This window comes from Nanorana parkeri, unplaced genomic scaffold (genome assembly GCF_000935625.1).
Source record: "Nanorana parkeri isolate BGI_ZX_2015 unplaced genomic scaffold, ASM93562v1 scaffold406, whole genome shotgun sequence".
Classification (NCBI taxonomy): domain Eukaryota; kingdom Metazoa; phylum Chordata; class Amphibia; order Anura; family Dicroglossidae; genus Nanorana; species Nanorana parkeri.
Genome location: NW_017306674.1, coordinates 830,543 through 842,524, shown reverse-complemented (window position 1 = coordinate 842,524; position 11,982 = coordinate 830,543). Strand labels below are relative to the sequence as shown.

At 41.2% G+C, this 11,982-nt stretch overlaps 1 protein-coding gene across 2 annotated transcripts in view; it reads right to left on the bottom strand.

Annotated features, from left to right (window-relative positions):
- The window catches only part of SF3A3 (splicing factor 3a subunit 3), a 27,030-nt gene extending 19,691 nt beyond the window's left edge, over nt 1-7,339 (bottom strand). Inside the window, exons 1-5 of one of the 2 annotated variants that reach the window (XM_018559606.1) lie at nt 7,199-7,294; nt 4,708-4,755; nt 4,563-4,615; nt 3,267-3,372; nt 1,129-1,201 (exon numbers count right to left, since the gene is read on the bottom strand). In XM_018559606.1, the coding sequence (XP_018415108.1) occupies nt 1,129-1,201; nt 3,267-3,372; nt 4,563-4,615; nt 4,708-4,755; nt 7,199-7,294 (376 nt within the window). Of the gene's footprint in view, nt 1-1,128; nt 1,202-3,266; nt 3,373-4,562; nt 4,616-4,707; nt 4,756-7,198 lie in introns of both variants that reach the window. The other variant, XM_018559607.1, reaches the window with a different exon arrangement.
- Between the last annotated feature and the right edge of the window lie 4,643 nt (nt 7,340-11,982).

The following is an 11,982-nucleotide window of genomic DNA, read 5'->3' as shown; positions in this document are numbered from 1 at the left end:
CAATAATGACTGGGGGAAAAAAATGGAGGTAGTTGAAGTATCTTAAAAAGGAGTTCATAGCTAGATATGATATGTTTGTTTTCTCTACAACTTGTAAAAGTTCCGTAAACACAGTGGCATAGCAGTTAGCGCTTCTGCCTTGCTGGGGGTGCCTGGTTCGAATCCTGGCCAGGTCACTGCATGTTCTCCCTTTGCTTGCGTGGGTTTCCTCCGGGTTTCCTCCCAAACGCCAAAGACATGCTGGTAGGTTATGTAGCTCCTGTCTAAATTGGCCTTTGTATGTATGCATGTGCAATAAGGACCTTAGAGTGTAAACTCCTTGAGGGCAGGGACTGATGTGAATGTGCACTGTAAACGCACTGCGTAAATTGCTGGTGCTATATAAATACCTGTAATGAATAAATAACAAACAGCCTGGACATGGAAATATGATTTTACTAGTTGTCATACTTGCTGTTCTAGGTTGGCTAAGCAGGGAGCATAACACCCAGGTAACTAGAATTTTCAGATGGAGATGAGTGTATTTCTCTTTAAATTTCATTTTGTCGTAAACTTTTCCTACAATGCACTGGTCCTACAATATCAAGTACTACCGTAGTAAAAGCTTATAGCGCATTTTGCTTACCCTCACAGTAAAAAGAGGAGCTTAGGAAGGCAAAAGACCAAAATATTGATTGCCATGGAACAATTAATTCTTGCGAAACTAAAAGAATTCTGCATGGTGGTTGAAACCATATGAATTTTATATTGGCAATATAAACGGCAATTTTAAAGCAAGTTCAACCTCTTTCAATCATATAGATGATGTAACAGATAAAAAGGGAACCTGAAAGGTCTCAATTGTTTTGGAGTTTCTAAGGAAGCTGTAGCTGGTAGGTTGCATTAATCAATTTGGCAAATTTGAACAACTGAAAGCTGGTTAAAACAAACAGAAAATTTGCTGTGAGTATAGCCAGCATTAGTCTAGAATTTACTTCATAAAACATCAGATTTTCCAAAGGAAAAAACACAAGAACACCTAGCTTTTATTCTTAATACCTACTAATAATTTTAATATCTAAATGAAGATGATTTAATGTAATCATATGGGCCAGAAACCAATCACAGAATATACCCTCAAGTACTTACTTTGAGCTTCTTCACTTGGGTTCTCTCTGGACTTCAGCAGCTCATCAAATTCCACAGACATGGGGACACAGATCTAGCAAAGATACAGAATTGTGCTACTTTACTTCCATGTTTTAACAAAAACACTGGAAAGTATTTGAAGGAAAATAAACTGGAAACTAAGAGTTCAACAGTACTATAGGCTCAATTCAATAAATTATAATGCACGTGTTATTTTAAGCGCTCATCAGAACTCACGGTTAAAATTAAGAGTCGTTCTAGCAAATCATAACAGCCTGGTGAAAAAAGTCTTGTACTTTCCATTAGGGATGCACCGCAATTTCAGCCGCCGAAAAAAGCACTTAACAAAATAACATCTTTCACCTGAAATTGCGGTGCATCCCTGGTTTCTCTCCTCCCTGCTGGGCGCTGCTGTGTCCCACTAACACAGCGCAGCATCCAGCAAATAAACTGTCAGGAGGCTGAGTGGTGTGGGGAGGAGAGCGCTGTGAGCGTGTCACAGAAACTGAGCTCTCCTCCACCCCGCTTAGCCTCCTGCACAGATCAGGAGAGTGGTGTGTTGGCGTTGACAGCTGTCACTGGAGACCGCGCCTGAGGTAAGGGGGAGGAGTCAGCTGTCAAATGAGACAGAGCTCTCCTCCCCACATCGACAGCTCAGCTGTGACAGTAAATCAAGACAGAGCGGTAAAGCAGTCAGTGATCGCTGATTGTAAATAACTGGACATAGTATGAGTTACTATGTACCAGTTCTGAATGAAGAAGTGATCTACATTACTTGCCGTTTGTTCATAATTGTGTACATAATAAAACATACTATTTCCACAATGTATGATTGAATAGGAACACGCCATATAGAGCATTCCTGTTTATAACAGGGGCTGCAGAAAAAGAGATTGTGGACTCTGTGTCCTCAATCTCTTTTCCTATTTTAAAGGGGAAATCTATTTAGATCCCAGATATTTTACCGAAGCCCACAGCAGTAAAGTTAAAAAAATAAAAATATTTAATGAAAACATTAAAAAAAAAAATGTTTTTGGTTTCGGTCTGGCATTTTTTTTATTTTCAGGTTTCAAAATTTTAATTTCGGTGCAGCTTTACTTTCAATTGTGTTGCCTGGCCTGTTTATATTAAGGAAATCTGCAAAATGCAATGGCAGCAAATGAATTGTATGATGAAAACTGAATAAGCAGGGGTGACTGCATGTGAAAGCAATCAGGAGATCAAAAGAGGCAGCTGACTTATGCTATATGCAAACATTGACTTGACTGTAAGGCCTCATTCGCACAAGAAACGGCCGGCACGTACAGCTCCGTGCACAGCCGTATCGGGCAGCTCCAGGGAAGGACAGGTGCTGCGTGCGATTAGTACGTAGTGCGGCCAAGCCAGGACACGAGCACTTGGGGTGAGCGTAGGGCAGCGTAGTCCCATAGAGAAAGACAGGAGCTGTGTACTAATCCGACACCACACCTGTCCGTCCCAAGAGCTGCCCGATACGGCTGTGCACGCAGCATGGAGCTTACGGGCTGGCTGTTTCTCGTGTGAATGAGGCCTAAAAGCTCAGCTGGGAACAACACTATCCTGAGCTTCCATATAGGACTTTTATTGTGATACGAGACATCCAATAGGGAGAAGTGGAGCAATGGAGGAATTTTAGTAGAAATATGCACATAACATCAGTTGCCTGAGTCTCTGCATCTGTTTGTTTTTAACAAATCACTTTCCTCCTGCCATATTTATTGTCTCCTTTTATCTTTCCTTGATCACACAGTAAACCTCAATGGATACTTCTAGATCTAGGTAGGCAAATGAGGTTCTGGACTGGTTATTAGATGTAACCTTCACTTTATTAAGTTATGTTGGAAAATATATCAATAACATTTCCAGAAGAAAGATCAATTATCAGCAGGGGCACAGATCAACCACATCAATGATGTTGCTACTAGGTTAAAAGTGAAATGCCCCTTTCTACCCAGCACATGTTCAGATGAGAAAATCTAGCAAACATGGGTACTACACAGGTGGGCATACTGTATATGTTGTTTTCAACATAAGATAAATAGGTTTTGGGGGTCCTTTACCTGCTAAAAACAAAACTGGAATAAAAAAAACTATTAAAACCACACCAATAAACTACTCACCTCATTTGGATGCTTCCGATGAAACTCTTTAATCAATTTGAGTCGATTGTAGAATTCACCAAACTCGTTGGGGCCAGATATTGCATTTAGTTCTTCCTTTCTTAATCTAGAAAACAAGAATTATTGTGTCAATGCCAAAAAAACGAAAACTATCCTCTTTCTGCCAAACAAAAACCGTTGTTTTTTTAGGGTTTAAGTGACACTAAACTCAGGAGTTAGATCTTAAAAATGCATCTAAGTACCAGAAGGAAGGACAGTGTCAGCACCAATTCAGAGATGATTTGAGGATCTACAGCTGAGTGATACACAAATAAGATACATTTTTTGTTGTTGTTAAGGTACTTCAATGTATTTTTAAAATTTTAACTGAGGTAAGTGTCACTTTAAGGAAAGTTAGCTAACAATTAAAAATAATGACTAGCTTTGCAGATAGTGGCAATTATTAAAGGAGAACTATGGGGCAAGTGCTTTTCCCCATAGTTCTCATCAGGGTCACGGGAGACACAAACTAGCATCCTCCCGTGACCCAAAGCTCATAATATCGCGAGCTACAGCTCCCGGTATACTGAGACCGCCGCAGCCAGGACGGATCCCGACATTGCTCTCGAGATCCACTCAGCTGGGTGATTGACAGCTGGCTCTGTCTATCTAGGGGCAGAGCCAGCTGTACCCGCCACTTCCCCCGTCCGTTCCTCCAGTCAGCGCTTGAGGATTGGAGAGGGGAGGAATTCCTGCAGGGAGCCGTGAGTGACAGTCATGGCTCTCTGCAGTGACAGGATCAAGAAGTGAGCGACGGTATGTGTTCGCTCACTTCCTGATCTATTGAGCCGACCTGTGACAGTCTCATTGTCACACGTCAGCTCGAACTATGAGGTTGAGTGAAAATACTTAACACTTTGACTAATGAACCAATTTTCCTGGTTTTCCACACATGTTAAAATCTGCATTTTTGCCTTTACATAAAACCCTTAAAAACATTATATATTTTCTGAAAGCAGAGAACCTGTTAAATAAAAAGATGGAAGTTGCAATTTTTTATGTCATGCCATACGTGTTCAAACTATCAAAACTATAAGCAGTCTTTTAGTAAATGATTACTTTTACCAAAAAACAAGAGGCTTCAAAACAAAAACTTGTAGGATACATCCTTGTCAGTCAAAGGGTTAATCAAACCGCCAAAAAAGGAACAGTCTTTTTTTTACCCATACTTAAAAGTTTCCATACACTTTTCCACTGCAGGCATCCATAGATCATTAGCAACAAACCAATTCACATTTATTTTGGAATTATGCTCACCCATCTTTATCTTCATATAAATCTCTTAAGTTTGAGCTCACTTCCATGAACCTCTAAAAAGATTTAAAAAATAAATAAATAGTGAGACTTCAGCTATACTAACAGAAAAGAAAAAAGGAAAATATGTATAATAAATAATACTCACATCCAGCATAGCTCGTGCTCTGTGATCGGAGTTGATCTGTTCCCGTAACTACAGTGAAACAAACACTTATTATAACATTACCAATAGAGAAAGTGTATTACACTAACTAATCCACAACAGAAAAATACAATATTTTTTGTCTAATGAGAAACAAGGAATGTGTCCCAATGAACGTCTTTTTTGTGACGCATATGCTCACAGCAAAAGCAGCATTTTGGGCCCATGCAGTGTCCCCTTATCAGGCCAAGTATGCCGAGTGTGGGTAGGTCAAAGTGAGCCTGATAATGGCGACCCTGCATGGCCCCGAAACGTTGCTTTTGCTGTGACCATATGAGTCACTAAAAAGACGTTCGTTGGGACACATTCCTGCGGGGTGCTGGTGACATCGTTTCTCTTCTGATTTGTGCGGCACCATCTGCAGTCACTACAGCACCCATTTCTCAAGGTGGTTTTCTGGTAAGGAGTGCTACAGTCAAAATGGAGCACCGATTTGACCTCATCGACTAATAGAAAGTCCAAAGAAAGTTCTTTTGAAAATCTAAGCAGTGAATGGCCAGCTGTAGACCATGTCTATATGTGTATTTTTAGGTGCGAAGGGAAATGTCCTGCTGGCTGCATCAGTTTACAGCAAAGTGCATGACACTTACTACAGTACACACACTACAATACTTTATACAATCCACTTTAGATTTACCATATCTTTGTAATAGGAGAAGTTAAAGCGCACAAACTTTCAGTTTAAATCAACTTAGTGCATTACAGATGCAACAAAACTAAAGGTGTGCAAAGTCTTAAAGTTACGTCGGATACACACGGCTTGAACTTTATCTGGTTACTGATGAACCAGCCGAAATCCATACTGTGGATGCCACTGCCGGCACCCTTCCGTCCAGCTTCCATTGATCAACTGATCAAAAGGAGCCGGTTGGAAAATTCTTGGCCACATGGAGCTAGCAGTCAATCAGCTGGTAGCTCTGTTCAAGAATTCTGACAGTGGCCTGCAAAAAAAATGGAACCATATATACCTGACATTAGAAAGCAGCCACAGACTGAGTAGAAAACCCTGTTCCCTAGGCATGCAGTAGATAGGACCCTGGTTCTCTGTGCTGAGGCAGTGGTCTCTCTGCAGAGTTCCGACACACCCTAACACTACTCTCCAATCTGCAGGGAACATGAGCGAGTCTGATTGCAGAGATGAAGGTCTTATGCAGCAAGAAGTGTGTCGGACCTCTGCAATGAGACCACTACTTCCACACAGAGTACAAGGGTCCCACTGGCAGCTTCTGGCAGGGGACAGGCATTTTTACCCACGCTGTGGCTGCTTTAGAAAGAAAACAAAGACCTTGAACACTTGTGTTTTGATGCACCTGGAATGTATTTAGCCGATTTAAAGCAGAACTCTGGGAAAATTAAATCTTAACCTTTGCAGTTGGGCTACACCAGCACTGCAAGGGTCAAGCACTCGTTTTATCAAGTGAACTAAAATAAAGTTAAATCCACCAGAACCCCGATCCACACTGGCCCATATAATGCTTCCTCCAGCGATGGTATGTCCCTCGCATCCTTGCGCTGTATACACTGTAAAGGACAAGATGACTCACAGGACCTTAGAATGGTGGAGCAGAGGGGGAGTGAGGCTATAGGGACAAGTCTTGAGAGCTAGCCAGGAACAAGGATCTGGTGAGTATAACTTTGTTATTTTAGCTTCCTACACAAAACAAGCACTAAAAAAGTGACATTGAAGGCTAATTCCCCCCCATGTTAGTGTCAGGACTTGCTTTAAAATGATGCCTCTTAATCCGATCATCTTCTTATTTGGTGTAGTTTTCAGCTGTCCCTCCAGTGCTGGTGGGGGTCTCCGATCCAGCACTGACTCCTCTGTCCTCCTCTTCCCTAACGTCCCACAGAGTCAGTGCAGTTACACACTGCTCCATAGACTTACCTTGTGTCTCCCCCTCGTCTCCTGGCTGAACATCTGAAGTGCACATGCGCCCGCCCCAAGATGCTTTGTGGCCGCCCAAGACTCTCCAAGTGTGTTCGGACTGGGGGTGCGCGGCAAAGACACAGGTAAGTTTAAACCGGTTTGAAAAGCTAGCAGTAGATATATGCAGACACGGTGAGGGTTTAATAACCCTTTAACCCTTGCAGTGCAGGGTTAAGATTTGATTTGCCCAGAGTTCTGCTTTAAAGTAAATGTTCAATTGGGCCTTAACATAAACTATCCAATCAAATTAAGCTTGTAAGCCTGTGTTTACACACAGTACTGTCTGATCATTAGAAAATGTCCTGATATACTAATACTTTACTTTTTGCATTAACAGTAAACATCAACTTTACAATCATCGACAAGCATAACAGCAGACCAATCACTGCACACTATAAGAAATAAAGAGCATTTCCAGGGCCGGCTCCGCTTTGTAAACCAGCTGCTCAGCCTCCTCATTGTATACAGCCAGGTCCCATCTCTGATCCCTCCACACCCGGGCCTCACCGTGGCTTTCTTCGCCATCATCTCCTTTGACATGACGTCCATAAGTCGCTCTTTTTCCTCATGGTAGCGCCGCTGTTGCTCTAACATAGGTTCCATGTTGGCAGAGGCCCGCTCCGGAAGTAGAGTGTTCAGTAAAGTGATGTCCCTCGATTTAGAGACACATGAACATAAAGTTCCGCACTTTGAGTTCCTACAACATGTGAAGTGTAAAATGCTGCAGCGCCCTCTGCTGGTGGCTGTCAGGCTTGCACGGAGTGAAGGAAGATGAGCTCGATTCCACATCGCCCTCAGCTGGTGACTGGCATTTTGTGCGTGCGGTAAATGAAATATGTGAGAAGGGATTTATAGCTGCAAATGTTTCTAAGTAGACATGTCCCCAAATTAAATTAGCTATAAACCCAGCCAGTAAAATCTCATTTATGTGTTAACATGTAATTTCACAAGTCATTTGGAATATATTGTAATTCTAAAGGTTTAGTTAAACTAATATCCAGTGATCATGCAATAAAAGTCCTTGTTCAGGCACCTTCGGGTATACAGTGACAACGTTCTTCTGAGAATTTGTAATAAACTGACATTGTGATTTAACAATCTAATAGACATGTGTACTGGCAAAAAATTCTGTTCATTTCATTTAATATTTTTTTTTATTTTGTTTCTTGGGATTCAGGTCCGAAAGTCAATTCATTTCATCATTCAGATTCGTCCGAATGTGAAATCTTTGTTAGTTTTGGATGCGTTAGATAATTCTGAATGAATTTTCTTTGCAGTAAAGTGACATTAGAAAAAAAAGTGAAATTTTTATTTTTAACTTTTGACAGTCCACAGAAAAAAGAAAAAGCGTGGAGTCCTCTCCCCAATTCCTAGGAATTTTAGGGGGGACCCCAATGCCAAAAAAAGCATGGGTTCCCCCCTAAAACCCCTTACCAGACCCTTGATCTGAGCAGCAACCTGGCAGAGCAGGGAAGGGTGCGCCCCCCCTCCTGCACCATACCAGGCCACATGCCACTTGGGAAGGATGCTTTGCTGGGGGGGACCCCATGCATTTGGTTTGTTTTTTTTTGGCTTTGGGTTCCCCCTAAAATTCCTACCAGACCTTTTATAAATTTGGGAGGGAACTCCACACTTTTTTGTTATTTTAATGTTTAAAGTGACATTCCCCCCCCCCCAATGGTGCTTTAAGGACTTACCTTAAATGATGCCTCTTGATCCAATCATCAGCATCCTTCCACTTGTTTCCGGCAATCCCTCCAGCGCTGTTGCCGGTCTCTGATCCAGCGCTGTCTGCTGTGTCTCCTGTGTCCCACGGTGTCTGTCCGCATGCACGCTGCCGGGCTACGTGGATTGACTTACACTGTGTCTCTCCTCTTCTCCCGGCCGAATATCTTTACTGCGCATGCACATGCCCCATGATCCTTCATGGCCCCTCAAAAATCTTCAGATCTGCATACGGGAGCGAGCTCCGGAGAAACAAGTAAGTAATCACCTTTTTGGTAACTTTTTAATTTCTTTCCATGTTTTTGCATATATCTACTGCTTGTTAACAGTAGATATATGCAAAAAAATGAGACTTTAATTAAATGTTAACAATATAAATTCATTCAGAATGACATTTAGAAACAAAATTCCAATACATCCGAACTTTTCATTATCTGAAAATTTGGATACATTCGGATTTGTTCATTTCTAATTTGGAAATTGGGAACAAAATGAATCGCACAAAACTTAGGGGCCTGCAAACTAAGGGGCCTGTTTAATTTACAGAGTGGATACACTGCAGTATTTACTCCACAATGTGCCTTCATTTAACAAATAATAAATAATATGCAGCCTGTAGTGAGGAGCTTATACTGTCTGTCCTTCTGAGTGTTCTCTGCCTGACTCTGCTTAGAACACTACTTGATAGCAGGAGAAAAGGTCAAATGACCGGACTCAGTACTAACAATCAAAATGTATTTATTTCAGGTATTTATATAAATGGAGCTTTGTTTGTTTTGGAGTCCTGAAGCAAGTAAAACATTAAGCACATTTGTGAACTACCTTTTTGTTCTTTATAAATGTGCCGTATTTTTTAAGCAGTGGAAAAGTCACACAATTCTCAATAAATGTGTATTACTATATTTAATTATTTCCCACTCCTAATAACCATATCCATCTAGAAGTTTGTAAACATTGAAGATACCCGTAGGATGTACTTCCTCAATGCATTGACACAATCACTAAGCCTTGTGAATATGCACTTCTTGTTTCACAACTGTCTCTGTGCCTGCCTTCTGAACTACCATTCAGCGTCTATACAATGTAACATTATCATTGCTTGCTGGAAGCAATGCATGATGGGATATGTAGTCTTGAGAAATGGAGATTGTATCACATCAAGCAGCAGGGAAAGAGTTGCAAAGCACACTGGGAATCCAGGACAGTATTGAAAGTGATGGGTAGTCAGCAGGCAACACTCACTACATAAAACAATTCTAGTATGTATTCCTATTACAATGTTGATGTTTTAACAAGATTTGCTTAAAGACTTTATAACTCCTTTAAGAGTTCTATTATATTGTCACAATTTTTATTTTTTGCTTGGAAACAAGCCTAACTAGAGATCAGTCCTCTGCACAGCATCACTCGGACAGAGACAGTTAGGGTCAGCACCTTCAGCCAATCCAATCTACTTTGTGCATTTGTGCCAGGGAACATACAAGTGGGGAGAGCACAGGCATGACCACATTACTGTCCAGTCACAGGTGGGGTTGGCTTTGTGAAATTTCTATAGCGGCCTGGGTCCTGGTGCTCTGCATAGTATTACAGCCTGGCTGGAGAACTACAATTGCTTGGAAAAACAGTTCACATAAATGTATTTTAACAGTGTATTTAACTTTTTGACTTCAGCTTTAAATAGGAATGCCCCCATAAAGTTAAGTATATGTACACCAAGGGGTCTATTTTTTAAAAACATTTGCATAGCTTATTCACCCAGCAAAACACCAGCTGCATATATCTGTGCAAATGAATTAGCTGCAGTGAGAATGGCGCAAATGTTTTTGAATGCGGAAGATAGCACATTATGGCCACTAGATGGTGCTGATGTTCATAGGAAATAAATACATGTTAGTAAGATCATCAGCGCCATCTAGTGGCCAACAGAGACCAAAAGAGAAATTACACTATGGACATTTATTTGTGCCCCAGTCTCACCACAACTCACACAGAACAAATGTACATGCAGTTGTATTGCATGGATGAATAATGAATGCAAATAATTTACAAATATGTGAACACGTTTCTATTTGCTTTACAAATAATGTAAAAAGACACTATTCCGTAGATTATCGACAGTGTAGAAAAAAACTATATATTTGAGATAAGGTTTGAAATCATGTATAGATTAAAACATTTTTTGTGTGTAGAAGAAATATGTTAATGGTAAGGCACATAATTAGCATGAATTGATCTATTAATTTGTTACACTCTTCAATACAGATACGCAATTATTAAATTATGCTAAAATGCTACTTTGTTATTCTATAACACAGATTAAAATCATGTGTCTTCATTTAAAGTGACAATTAACTCAGAAGTTAAATTATAAAAATGCATTCAAGTACCTTAACTATTAACTAAAATGTGTCTTATTAGTGTATCACTCAGCTGTAGATCCTCAAATCATCTCTGAATTGGTGCTGACACTGTCCTTCCTTCTGGCGGGAGCCTACATTTGTTCCCCATGGTTCCTGTGTGTGTTGTAAAGTAGCCACTGCTCCAAGCTCACTCCTGTGACGGATTGTAATCTCAATACAAATACGTAAACTAAACATGAGAATGTAGTCCATCACTACAGTCCATCATAAATACAGGAGGGTGGATCCTTTTGTTCCCCATGGTCCCTGCGTATTATGTAAAGTAGTCACCGCTCCAAGCTTGCTCCCATGATGGACTACAATCTCACATTTGGTTTACTAATATGTATTGAGATTGTAGTCTATCACGGGAGTGAGCTTGAAGAAGTGGCTACTTTACATAATACACAGGGACCATGGGGAACAAAAGTAGCCACCATCCAGAAGGAAGGACAGTGTCAGCATGAACTCAGAGATGATTTGAGGAGCTACAGCTGAGTGATACACAAATACGATACATTTTTGTTAATAGTTAGAGTCCTTGAATGCATTTTTTAGATGTAAAGGAGAACTATGAGGTGAGTGCTTTTCACTCATCCTCATAGTTCTAGCCGACCTGTGACAATGAAACTGTCACAGGTCGGCTCAGTAGATCGGGAAGTGAGCGAACACATACCGGCGGAGGGACTGGATTCCCCCCTCCCCGCTCCGATCCTCCAGCGCTGACTGGCAGAGCAGACGGGGGAGGGGGCGGGTACAGCTGGCTCTGCCTCTAGATAGGCAGAGCCAGCTGTCACTCACGCAGCTGGGCCGATCCAGACATAATTGTCGGGATCCGCTTCAGCTGCAGCGTCTCAGTATACCGTGAGCTGTAGCTCGCGGTATACTGAGCTTAGGGTAACGGGAGGATGCTAGTTTGTGTCCTCCCGTTACAATAAGGAGAACTATGGGGAAAAGCCCTAACTCCATAGTTCTCCTTTAACTCCTGAGTTTAAACCTGACATGGTGTTATTATGCATGTATGTTTTTTTACTCTATAATAAATGGGCATTATTCAGAAAAGTAAAACAGTAGAAAGGCATCATGGCACACTCACAAACCCACATGTAAAACAACTTGTCTCACCACTAAGGTTCATAACAGAGGTTTGGATACACGTCTTCTGCA